The sequence below is a fragment of the Nanorana parkeri genome, unplaced genomic scaffold (genome assembly GCF_000935625.1).
Source record: "Nanorana parkeri isolate BGI_ZX_2015 unplaced genomic scaffold, ASM93562v1 scaffold2681, whole genome shotgun sequence".
Taxonomy (NCBI): Eukaryota; Metazoa; Chordata; class Amphibia; order Anura; family Dicroglossidae; genus Nanorana; species Nanorana parkeri.
Genome location: NW_017308949.1, coordinates 63,965 through 77,831, shown reverse-complemented (window position 1 = coordinate 77,831; position 13,867 = coordinate 63,965). Strand labels below are relative to the sequence as shown.

The 13,867-nt window shown below is 46.4% G+C and overlaps 1 protein-coding gene across 1 annotated transcript in view; it reads right to left on the bottom strand.

Moving 5' to 3' along the window:
• Nucleotides 1-267, bottom strand: part of HEXB (hexosaminidase subunit beta) — a gene marked incomplete at its 3' end in the record, with an annotated part of 29,224 nt that extends 28,957 nt beyond the window's left edge. The window contains exon 1 of the mRNA XM_018574024.1: nucleotides 2-267. Within this exon, the coding sequence (XP_018429526.1) occupies nucleotides 2-267 (266 nt within the window). The remainder of the gene's footprint in view (nucleotide 1) is intronic.
• Between the last annotated feature and the right edge of the window lie 13,600 nt (nucleotides 268-13,867).

Below are 13,867 nucleotides of genomic sequence, written 5' to 3'. Positions count from 1 at the left end.
CCTCCGGAAAGCATCCTGCAGCACCAGGCAGTCCGCTCCTGCGGTTGATCCCTCTCCGTGCACTATAGTGAACTCAGCCGGAGGAATGAACATGGCATTGGGGGAGATCTGTACCTCCTGGGGAAGCGGCCACAGTGAGCCGTACGGGGACGGTTCAGGAGCAGCCAGCGGCTGTCCATCCTTCTCCGGGGATTTATACCAGCTGTGCGCATAGCTGGCCGCTGCCAGGACGAGGCACAGGACGGGAAAGAACCGCACCGATATCATCCCTGCTCACCACACTGATACTGTGACTCCACTGACTACATCGACTCCAACTGCCGGGTCACGGGACACCGACATCATGTGACACCCGCTCAGACACGCCCCTTCTGCATGCAGCTGCAGGATGTGCAAACATTAACCCTTTCAGTGGGGCCTCCCACTTCATGTTGTAGGCTTGTTAGGTGCCATTAACTAAGGCTGTTAGTACATTGGTTACTATATACACGTTTCCTGGCACATTGAAGCAGGTGCACGAGACCTGAAGATACAGGATTCTGGATATTTGTCACATAGACATAATGTGGAAACAAAATGAAAGCACTTCATATAAAGTGCAAACTACAAAGCCGACCCTATAATAAGGCAGCTGTAGGTTGTTGCCTCAGGCGGCATCTCTACCCACACACAGCTTACACACTAATGTCCCCCCACAGTCATTATACATTTACAGGTGAAACTCAAATAATTTGAATATCGTGCAAAAGTTCATTTATTTCACTAATGCAACTTAAAAGGTGAAACTAATATATGAGATAGACTCATTACATGCAAAGCAAGATAATTCAAGCCGTGATTTGTCATCATTGTGACTGATAAATTCCATTCAAAAGTGTTGGGGACTTTCACAAGGAGTGGACTGAGGCTGGAGTCAGTGCATCAAGAGCCACCACACACAGACGCAGGGGCGGACTGACCATTCGGGCACGGACCGAGGGCCCGCGGCCAGAAGGGGGCCCGTCACTGTCCCTCCGTTCCAGGTCTCTTTTCCACTACTACCAGCCTCACAGCATGTGTCCGTGCCCAGCAGACCCTGTCGTCGGTTTACACAGTCTCATCTGACAGAGCCGCAGACGAGTGTCTCCTACAGTTGCGAGGTGAGAGGGGGGAAGGGGAAGGGGAGGGGGTTTGGCAGAGGAGTGATGTGTGGGAAAGTGAAAGTGAGATTCGTCCGGCTTCTTCCTCACAGCAGCCGATCGAGTCTCCTAACCCTGGTGAGGCAAGCACGAAACCCTGGTGAGACAAGCACGCAGCCACGCTGAGACAAGCATGCAGCCATGCTGAGACAAGCATGCAGCCGCGCTGAGACAAGCAGGCAGCCATGCTGAGACAAGCAGGCAGCCCTGGTGAGACCCGCACACAACTCTGGTGAGACCCACACCCAACCCTGGTGTGACAAGCACGCAGCCCTGGTGAGACAAGCACGCAGCCCTGGTGAGACAAGCACGCAGCCCTGGTGAGACAAGCACGCAGCCCTGGTGAGACCAGCACGCAGCCCTGGTGAGACCAGCACGCAGCCCTGCACTCTGCGTCACGCCGCTGACTTCTGCACTCTGTGTCACCCCACTGACCTCTGCATTACAACTTACCTCTGCACTTCAGCAATGTATTATTTAAAATTGATTCTGCTGCATTAGGTCCTGTGCAGCAGCCTTCTGGGGAACCACACAGTGCCCGCTTACAGGGCTTCTGCTCCCTGCACATCTTCCCCCTCCTGAGATCTTACGCAACCCTCCTGGGACCCTCCACACCCCTCCTGAGACCCTCTGCCCGAGACATCAGGCCGGCACCTTGGAGCAGAGCGCCAGCACAGAGTATGTACCAAATTCATATACTATTATTCTGCATTGCTGTATAATGTATAGCTAGGATTTGTAGACCACTATAGCTGATGGTATTCTTCATTAGAGTGTAAGCTCCTGTGTACAGAGACTGATGTGAGTGGCTCAGTGTTCTCTGTACAGCACTACGGTATATGTCAGAGCTATATAATTGTATAAAAATAAAAGTGTCTGACTGGGGGGAGATGTTTGGGGGGCCAGTGAGATCTGGAACCATCACCTCCTACCCCTTGGGAGTGGGAAGAGGGCCTAGAAAAATTTTGCACCAGGGTCCTTTGTTTCTTAGGTCCACCACTATGAACTGGAGGCAGTGGAGATGTAACAAGTGGTTGGGGGGGTTATGTGAAGGTGTAGGTAGCAGCAAATTCACAGGAGGTTAAACTGGAAAAATTAAGGTGGTGATGACAGTGAGTGTTTTACAGTTTGGGAAGCATTCCATATGGCAATAGCAGACATCTCAACTCTCCCAGATGTTTCTCGGGAGTCTCCCGCTATTAGATAGTGGCTCCCGGACACCCGGGAGAGAAACATTTTCTCCTGCAAAAGTTTACTCTGCTTTACCTAGCAGAGTAAACCTTTCCCTTCTGTTTTTCTTGTTTTTTTTTTCTTGACAAAAAAAAACAGCATAGGAATGAATAGCTAGATTGCTAATTTCAATTTGCAATAGCAGACTAGCCATTGCACCCAACCACTGATGCTGTCAATCAGCAGAGGTGGACCTGAAGTTCTCCATCAGGTCCTCATCTGCTGATTGACAGCAGCAGAGGGCGGGTGCAATAGCCAGCTTGCTATTGGCTATTGCAAATTGAAACCAACTTACATTCAAGTACCTAACTGTCACGATTTGAGTTTCACCTGTAGATAGCTCTGACATATACCGCAGTGCTGTACAGGGAACACTGAGTCAGTAACATCAGTCTCTGTACAGAGGAGCTTACACTCTAATGCACAATGGCACCAGCTGTAGGGGGACTACAAATACCAGCAATACATTTATACAGCAATGCAGAACAGTATATTAATTCAACTCAGGGCTTAGTGACCTGCTGGACGCAGGGATTGGTGACCCGATGGACTCTGGGATTGGTGACCCGATGGACGCAGGGCTTCGTGACCCGCTGGACGCAGGGATTTTGTGACCAACTGGACTCTGGGATTGGTGACCCTGTCAGAACTATTGAGACTAAAAGAACTGGACAACAAGGCCTATACATACTCGTGATCATAATTTTTGCACTGATTTCTTAGTTAATAAAATATATATATTTTTGCACAGCTATTGTATCCATTTTTGTCTTCAGGTTAGCGCAAATAAAATGAACTCGAGTTATTATTTTTGTTGATTTGTGAAAATAATTTGGGAATCTCCTTAATTCCAGATCCTGGCCTATTTTCAGAAATAAAGAATTGTTTATCTTTCTCTGAGTAAACATTCTGACAACCCGATGGACTCTGGGATTGGTGACCCGATGGACTCTGGGATTGGGGCCCCGATGGACTCTGGGATTGGTGACCCGATGGACTCTGGGATTGGGGCCCCGATGGACTCTGGGATTGGTGACCCGATGGACTCTGGGATTGGTGATTCGATGGACTCTGGGATTCGTGACCTGACGGACTCTGGGATTCGTGACCTGACGGACTCTGGGATTCGTGACCCGCTGGACTCTGTGATTAGTGACCTGCTGGACGCAGGGCTTCTTGACCCACTGGACGCAGGGATTTTGTGACCTGCTGGATGCAGGGATTCGTGACCCGCTGGACTCTGGGATTAGTGAACCGCTGGACTCTGGGATTAGTGACCCGCTGGACTCTGGGATTAGTGACCCACTGGACTCTGGGCTTAGTGACCTGCTGGACGCAGGGCTTCGTGACCCGCTGGAAGCAGGGCTTTGTGACCCGCTGGACGCAGGGCTTCGTGACCCGATGGACTTCATGACCCGGTGGACTCTGGGCTTAGTGACCCACTGGACTCGTAAAACCAGCAAAAAGTAACTCGCACTCCAAAGTGATGCCCAGTCAATCCCTTTATTGACTATGGTGGTGTAACATCTCTAGGCGACGTTTCGGAACCCAGTGGTCCCTTCCTCAGGCAAACAGAAAATGAACACCAGCAATATATGGTGACTTGAATACACAATAGTGACAGCCAAACAACCAATCAAAAGACATGACAACCCCCATCTGACGTCCCAATGATGTCCCTTTTCCCGCCAGTTATATGTAAACATACCACAGGTCATGACAGTGATCATAAGACATCCCCACTCCTGTGCATACCTTATGTACATTGCTGGTTCACCAAGCCTTGTCAGTAACATCAAATAGGGTTCTGCAATCTCCATGATATTATTTGCTCTGTTCGCCTCACACACGATCTCGTTCGCTCGGCGGGCGCATGCGCAGCATCTATCAGCGCACGCGTATTGAATCTTGCCTCATCGCCCAGCCAATCGGTGGGCAGAAAATGAACGATCAAGTGGTCTATGTGTTACCAAGCAACCAGGAGATGCTCTCCACTATGTAGAGACCCATGCTGACACAGCTATACGGGATTAAATATGAATAATTATAGAACATTATAACAATCGATAAATAAGTCAGATTCAACATTATTCACATAGTCTATAAGCTACCGTATATTAAAAAATAGTACTAAGATTAACCCTTCAAGGAACAGTACATCCCCTACCTATAGCAAATGCCTGTTAGAGGGGAATCAGCTCTGATAATCATAAATGTGGGTAATGCAAGGCTTAATTAATGTAATTGAGAATATGTATGATTATGTCATGTGTAAAATATATATAATGTCATTTTATAAAAAAGATTATAAAGAAACCAATGGTCAATGACCAATGTGTCTTAAAGGAAACCAGGGGAAGTACATCAGAAACATTAAAAACCCAAGCTATTGTAATAATCCATGGGTAAATGGTCAGATAGCAAATAAGGGACAGGAACACCTCGAAAATTCTTAATGTATAACAAACAGCCATTTATATCCCCACACGTTCAGAGGATCATTATCTGTCAGATAAGAAACACGTGTATGACAAATTGGAATTCAAACCCCGTGGGATAAACGTGTCAAGGGTGAAGATCCAAAAGGCTTCTCTACGCAAAAGTTGTAGGTCCCCTGGTCGCAGGGCTTAGTGACGCTCTGGACTCGGGGCTTAGTGACCCGCTGGACTCGGGGCTTCGTGATGCGCTGGGCGCAGGGCTTAGTGACCCGCTGGACGCGGGGCTTAGTGACGTGCTGGACGCAGGGCTTAGTGACCGGCTGGACACAGGGCTTAGTGAACCGCTGGACTCGGGGCTTCGTGATGCGCTGGGCGCAGGGCTTAGTGACCCGCTGGATGCAGGGCTTAGTGAGGCGCTGGATGCAGGGCTTAGTGACGCGCTGGACGCAGGGCTTAGTGTTGTGCTGGACGCAGGGCTTAGTGACGTGCTGGACGCAGGGCTTAGTGACGAGCTGGACGCAGGACCCACCTGAGAGTGACCCTGCAGAGCCCACCATAGATGCTGCACAGCCCATCTGAGACCCTCCTCCGGCACTGCGGGAGCCTCCTCGCCTTTCACCGTCGGGCAATACTCATGTAAGGGTCCCGGGCAGGCCCCCCAGGCTTCCCGGGCCCCTTACATGAGTATCGACTGTACCCCCCCTGATGGCGGCCATGGGGATGGCAGCAGGCAAAGCGGCATGGCCACCCTGCTACACAATGTTTGCAGTGTGCCTGCCGCCGCCTTTCCAGTCAGAGCATTCCAGGTTGATAGAGCCCGGTGGGGAGATGTGTAAGGGTCATACTCATCTCTCTGCCCAGCTCTTAGCAACCATCAGATTGTTAGCGGGGGGGCACACGGGGGGGGCAAGTGATAACCTAGGGGGGGGGCAATTGCCCCCCCTTGTCCTCCTGTAGCGACTCCACTGGATAGCAATAAAGTTAAGTGTAAAATAATTAAATAAATAAACTCAGAAAAAAACAAAAAACTTTTCTTTTAAAGTGATATTAAAGCCTCCTTTTTAAAAAAATATTTCCTGCAAGGAGACCCACCTTTGCTTGAGGCTGTTGCCGTTTTACTTTAAAAGTTTTCAATTCCTCGTTTTCTAGTGGGTCCCTGCAGCAATCTTCCCCCTGCACGGTTGCCACCATCTTTCTAATGAAGGGTACCCTAATGCAGAGAATCCATTAAGGTAAAAAACGCCCAGACCTTAATACTACTTTAAGTCCCCCGCTCCACATAGAATTGTAAAAACACGTTGGGTGCACCTAGATGAGAAAACCACGATTGCCCCTAGATGCGAAAATCACGATTGCGCCAGGGACCTCCGACCGCCAGAGCAGAGGGGGAAAGAGGCTCCTGGTGCTGGTTTGAAGCTGGAGGGAAAGGGGATCAGGTAAGTAAAAGTGCTTAACACGATAACCTTAGACATTAATAAGTAGTTAACCCCTGAGGCGTCCCGAGGCAGGGTGTCACCTGGAGCGGATAGCGGATGACACCCCGCTGTGACGTCATCGCGCATGATGTCACCACTCGCGTGTGTGATGACGTCATCGCACATGCGTGGTCATCTTATTACGCAGATGGGCACAGAAATAGAGAAATACACAAGCTTGTGTTGGGAGGACATGCAGAACATGATGGTAATCAACCACAGGAAGTATAGTATCAAGTGACTAATCTAGAATCTGATTAAAATGTACAACATATGAAGGTCAGGCTGGTATGGTACAAATGCAATGCTGTGTGTGGGCGAGAGATATCCTTGTCATGTACTAAGATGACCTGCAGAGATTAATACCATCTCTTCTTGACTATTTTTAATTTTTCTGAAAGCTAAAGGATTAACTAACTTCCTGTAATGTCAAATGGCTTTCATTTATAACAATCTGTTATTCTGATTACCTTGCAAGGTCCCTTACAGTGGAAACGTAAGTTCAGGCTGACAATTGTAGTTTCATCATTGGTTGTTGAATCTATAAAGAAGTATCTAGAGATGAATCACTATGTTCTATAAAGTGGATTTAAAAAGGAACCTTACCCTTATCTTTAAAATAACAACAAAGACACCTTTAGAAATGTTCTTTAATGACAATCTAAAAAAACACATATTTCTAGATAATTGCAGGCTTTTTATTCTGTTGAGACCACACAGCCCTGGTGAGACCGTACAGCCGTGGTGAGACCCTGCACACAGCCCTGGTAAGACCGCACAGCCTTGGTGAAACCCTGCACACAGCTCTGGTGAGACCGCACACAGCCCTGGTGGGACCACTACACACAGCCCTGGTTGAGAATGCACAGCCCTGGTGAGACCGCTCAGCCCTGGTGAGACTCCGCTCACAGCCTTGGCGAGACTGCACAGCCCTGGTAAGACCGCACACATCCCTAGTTAGACCGCATAGCCCTGGTGAGGCCGCGCAGCCCTGGTGAGACCCCGCACACAGCACTGGTGAGACCGCACACACAGCTCTGGTGAGACCGCACAGCCCTGGCGAGACCACACACAGCCCTGGTGAGACCTGCACACGCCCCGGGTGAGACCTGCACACGCCCCGGGTGAGAAGCAGCACACAACACAAGTGAGACCGCACACAGCCGGGGGGAGAACGCACACAGCCCGGGGGAGACCGCATACATCCCTGGTGAGACTGCACAGCCCTGGTGAGATGCAGAACAGCTTTGGTGAGATGCTGCACACAGCCCTGGTGAGACTGCACACAGCCCTGATGAGACTCCACACACAGCCCTGGTGAGACCCTACACACAGCTCTAGTGAGACCGCACACAGCTCTGGTTAGACTGCACACAGCTCTGGTGAGATCGCACACAGCTCTGGTGAGACCGCACACAGCTCTGGTGAGATCGCACACAGCTCTGGTGAGATCGCACACAGCTCTGGTGAGCGTTAGCAGACAGCTCTGGTGAGACTCCGCTCACAGCCCTGGTGAGACCTCGCACATAGCCCGGGTGAGTCTGCACAGCAGCCCTGGTGAGACCACACACAGCCCTGGTGAGACTGCACACAGTGCTGATGAGACCACACAGCCCTGGTAACACCTCACAGCCCTGGTAAGACCCCACACACAGCCCTGGTAAGACCCCACACACAGCCCTGGTGAGACCCCAAACACAGCCCTGGTGAGACTGCACACAGTGCTGATGAGACCACACAGCCCATGTGACACCTCACAGCCTGCTGATCCTCCTATTGCACACAGCCCTGGTAAGACCCCACACACAGCCCTGGTGAGACTGCACAGCCCTGGTGAGAACGCACACAGAACTGGTAAGACCCCGCACACAGCCCTGGTGAGACTGCACAGCCCTGGTGAGACCGAACAGCCCTGGTGAGACGCCTTTCAGAACTTTTGTTCTGATTAAAACCAGTATTTTATTCATGAAAACAGGTAAGGATCTTTAATTAAGGAGATTCTCTACTAATCCTCACAAATTATCTGATTATCAGAGTTCTTTGTATACAATAATCTGAGGATGAAATAAAAATAATATTGTGCAAAAATATATATTTGTGAACTATAAAATCAATGCAAATGAATAAAGAAAATATTATTGGTAACAACAAATAATAAGATTCAAAATATGCAATGCGATTTAATCAGCAAATATAAACACTAGAAAAATAAAACCACAGGTAATTTGAATCATTAGTAAAACAGTAACATTTATCTATGAAATGCAGCTAGTGGAACCCTCAGTATGAGATGATGACACGTGACTTCTCCCAGCAAACAAATATTTAGAGCTCAAAATCCTTACTACATATGAACTAATTGAAATGATTTTTACACACAGGATTAGCTAATTAGTCTAGAATCTAGCTGGGGTAATAGACAGACCAAAGCCAAGCTAATATACTGTATATTCTGTATATATATGCCGGTGACAGCTGGCTATGCTTTATTATCTGTGCTGCAGCATTTACAGTATCTTACATTGTTTTGTTACTTTATATCTTTATAATTTTATCATTCAGGCTGGGTTCACACCTAGCTTTTTCACGCACGTTTTTGTGCTTTTTTTGCGCATTTTTGTGAGCAGATTGTAGCTCATTGGTGTTAATGAGCAAACGCACAAAAACACAGCAAACACGTTTCCTATTGACTCTGTGGGGCCAAAACGAGCTGTAACATGCCAAAAAACCTCATGACAGGCGTTTTGCTTATTGCGACAAAACGCTCAGATGTGAACAGGGCCATATAAATGAATGGGATTTTTTTGGGGGGGGCATATTTTTTGAGCGTATTTTAGAGCAGAATAACCACTACTAAATGCTCAGTGTGAACCAGGACATAATGATTAAGTTTACAAATATAATATATTTATTGCTATCACATAGAGGGCTAACATTGGAGACATGTCAACTTGCTTTTTAATGATCCAACCATTCTGTTTCTTTTTACAAAAATAAACTCTAATCCCTGTCGCTGCTGCCTAAGGAAGAGGTCCCTAGTGGCCTCAAATGTTGCTTCCTGTTGGTGACAAAAGTGTCCTGTTTTCTCATCTAAACATGGTGTGGTGGTGATTCCTTGGATTGGAATGTAGATTGTATGGGTTAAAAGTTGCAAACAAGATAAACTGCATATATAATTTTAATATTGACCAATATGTTCTTAGCTGTGTTTCTGTCTTCATTATGATACATTTTCCTGTAAATGTAGTCTTTTATAATTAGGTTTTACAATAGTTTAAGATGCCTTTTGTAGAATCACACCCATTGTAAAGTACATTCTCCACCCACAATGGTTTGCTGGATGCACAGCAAAAAGAGGTGTCCTTGGACATATTTTTGAAATGTTGGCAACTATTTGATGGGCTTGTGAAGTAATCTGATATCACATGACTAAGTGTAGGGAATGATGCTTAGAAGCTTCCCTGTGCCTGGTCTGTAGCTTTTCTATGCAGTTGTGACATCAGAACTTCAATTTTGTTTTATCTGCTTTATGGAAAGTTGACAGCAGGACGCATGAATAGAAACTATGCCCACCTAAAGCAGTCCCTGCGCCACTGAGGGTGTCTGCATTCCTATCCTGCAACGTTACGTACTTGCCTGAACTACTGTTAATAAATGGATCCAGTGCTTTGCGCTACCAATGACATTGTATGAACCAGGATAGAGTTAGGTCAGTAGATTTACCCTCTGGACCCAGCGGGTACAGTAATTCAGTCGATGACTTGCTGCTATCATGATGGAAATACAGCAATGAAATAAGGAAATACATTCTGCAGATATAAAGGTCTTACGCAATATTCCTCCCTTGAGGTTAAGTTCCTTGTTAATTGTACTTTCATGTGAAAACAAGTCCAGAGGTTATTGGTTAAAAACAGACAGACATAAACAGTACTGAAAGTACTAAACATGACCATGAAGAACATGATTACAAAGTAAACATTCTCTTATGCAAATCCGTTTTCTGAAAAAAAGAGAGCCAAATTTTCTCTCCAAAATTTTCAATTTTCAGGCATTGCCTTTACCAGCAAAACTGCCTACATTTTATACAGATCCTTATTTAGCTGCTGTCAGTCAGTCTGATCCTGATTTGATAGTCTGTGCTCATTTGGCTTCTCCTAAGCTCTCTGTTATTGTCTGGGTGTGGCCTGGAATGGGGCATAACAATCATTATGAATATGTGTGTCTCCCTAGTCAATCATAAGGAGGCTCATGGCCAGTGGTGCATGCTGGGGGAGGACATAAATATTTGGGGCTGACCTTGTGGGTGTCTATTTCCCCCGGGCCTCCTGCCTGGGGGAGGGATGCTGTGGATTGTCTGATCCTTCTGGGCCTGCTGCCTAGGAAGTGAAGCCATGTGCTAAAACTGAGAGCCGGTCACTGAGGACTGAGGATAGAGATGATATGGTGTAACTTCAGCAGGTACGGGGAGCCTGAGAAGTTGTTCCTTTACTGAAGCATGATGATTTCTTCTGAGATGGACTAGTAGCTACAACATCAAGTACTTTACAGCGGTCAAGGCTCTTTGATGCATGTGGGGGGAGAAGACTGGCCTGTGTAGTCTGATCCAGTAGAAGAGCTACTGTAGCTCAAATTGCTGAAAAGGTAAATGTTGGTTCCAAATTAAAGTTCATCACAGTTTGTTGCGTATGGGGCTGTACAGCCGCAGACCAGTCAGAGTAACCATGCTGATCTGTGTCCACCACCAATAGTGCCTACAATAATCATAACTGGACCACGGAGCAATGGAAGAAGGTAGCCTGGTCTGATGTATCACTTTTTTTTTACATCATGTGGATGCCCAGGTGCATGTGTTTAGCTTACCTGGGGAAGGGATGACACCAGGATGCACTATGGGAAGAAGGCAAGCCAGAAGAGGCAGTTTGATGCTTTGGGCAATGTTCTGCTGGGATACCTTGGGTCCTGCCATTCATGTGGATGTTACTTCGACACATACCACCTACCTAAATATCCTTGCTGACCAAGTATACCCATTCACGGAAACGGTATTCCCTGAGGGCAGTGTCCTCTTTCAGCAGGATAATGCGCCTTGCCACACTTCAAAAATGGTTCAAGAATGGTTTGAGGAACACAACAATGAGTTTGAGGGGTTGACTTGGCCTCTAAATTTTCCAGATCTCAATCCAATCAAGGATCTGTGGGATGTGCTGAAAAAACAAGTCCAATCCATGGAGGCCCACATCACAACTTACAGGACTTTAAAGATCTGCAACTGATGGCTTGGTGCCAAACACCACAGCATAAATTCAGAGGTGTAGTGGAGTCCATGCCTTGGCAGGTCAGAGCTGTTTTGGCGGCAAAAGGGGACCTACTTAATATTAGGCAGGTGATCATAATGTTATGGCTGATTGGTGTGTGTGTGTGTATATATATATACATGCAGTATATATTCTTCTGTTGTCTTGTACCAGTAACAACAGCTGCTCTTGAACATTTAACGAATTCTGCTGTTTTGCTGATACTCGCTCCATGCCTCCGAGCGCCAACAATCATCACACGTTCAAAGGCTGTTAAATCGTGTTGTTTACCCGTATCTTCAGAAAAAAAATCACTTCTACTGTCGTGGTAAACAACCTGCTTCCCTATTTATAATGGTCTGGCCCTCTAGCAACTTCAGCGCGAAATTATAGCTAATTTGCCCACAAATGTCAGGTGGTCATAATAATCTGGCCACTCAGTGTGTATATACTGTATATATATGGCATGCACCAATCCTTTTTTTTTTCTAGACCAAGTATGTGTACTGATACTTTTCCTCAAGTACTCGCTGATACTAATTACTGATACTTTTTTTAGAGTCATGTGACTGTTTTTAAAAAACAATACAATACAATACAGACTAATGATTTTTGGACAGCGGTGAAGTGCTAGGGCCTGGCCGCAGCTGCAGCCGCTGCAACCCTGGTAGTTTTGCAAGTGACTCCAAGCTGCAGAGGGACTACAAATCCCAGTAAATCATTATATAGCAATGCACAATAATACCACCAGCTATAGAGGACTACAAATCCCAGCAATGCATTATACAGCAATGCCGAATGGCACCAACTAAATAGGACTACAAATCCCAGCAGTTCCTTTATACAGCAGTGCCAAATGGCACCAGCTATAGAGGACTACAAATCCCAGAAATACATTATACAGCAATGCAGAATAATACCATCAGTTTTAAGGACTGCAAATCACAGCAATGCATTATACAGCAATGCAGAATAATATGAAGCTACATACTACTGCTGCTCCGGGGTGCCGGCCTGATGCCTTCAGCGGAGGATCTCAGGAGGGCTTTGTAAGGTCTCAGCTGCGCTGTGTGGGGTCTCAGTTGGGCTGTGTGGGGTCTCAGGTGGGCTGTGCGGGGCCCCAGTAGGGCTGTGCGGGGTGTTGGGAGGACTGTGGAGGGTCTCAGGAGGTCTGTGGGGGGTCTGTGCATGGTCTCAAGAGAGCTGTGCGGGGTCTCAGGAGGGCTGTGCGTGGTCTCAGGTGGGGTCCCAGGTGGGCTTCTCATTGGTCCGCTGCATTTCAGTATATAGTCCTTCTACTGACATAGATTGCAGGAAGATGGCTCCAAAGAAGTGCTGTCCCATGCAGCATATGTTTAACTAACTGCAGTTTTTCTCTTTTTTTCTATTAATAGAAAAACCACATACAATACACATAAAACAAAGGCCTAGACTGAAACTCATTTTTGTCAGGGGATCAGTCTAGGAGGCCTATCACATTGCTGACAGATGAAATGAATACAAGAAGTAGAAAAAAAAAATAGAAACGTTAACAAACAAACAAGAAGCAATTATATTGTACAGCATAATTATATTAGTATTACTAAAGTACACAAATGTAAATCAGACCAAGGGAAACTTTTTCTAAGAGAAACATGGGGGCTGCCATAGCTGACCTCCTTCTGAAAATGCTATATGCCTACTCCGAAAATAAGACCTAGTGTGTTTTTTTGAGCCAAAATAAGACAGTGTCTTATTTTCGGGGTAACACGGTATATATATAAATGCATCCCTCATTTTGTTGGTTATGTGTTTAGATGAAGCACTGAGATCTTGAAGAATGCTGAATTAAGTTTTACTTGCTTAGCAGGACATTATATGTATGTATACAGGAACACAGCATCAGGAAACATAGACAAATGGAACTTCCTGTGTATCATAGTCAAGTAAGCACAGAGACCAACATTGCACTACAGCGTGACTACCACTCAAAAGACATAAAAATACATTAGCATTTTCCAACACATTGAACATTTATATAGATGTGCTGCAGCTGGGCTGAGCTGGCACAACATTCGCTGTTGATGTACTTAGGATTTTCTGACCTCCCCTGCATGGTACACTATTGAGTGCATTGTATAATAAATGTGTCCATGAAAAAAACTGCTGTTTACTTTGTATTAGGGTAACTGTCGGATGCATCATGGATTATCTATGATCTATTTTTGGTCTATACGTTTGGGTCAATATTCATCCCTCAAGTTGCTACTTCT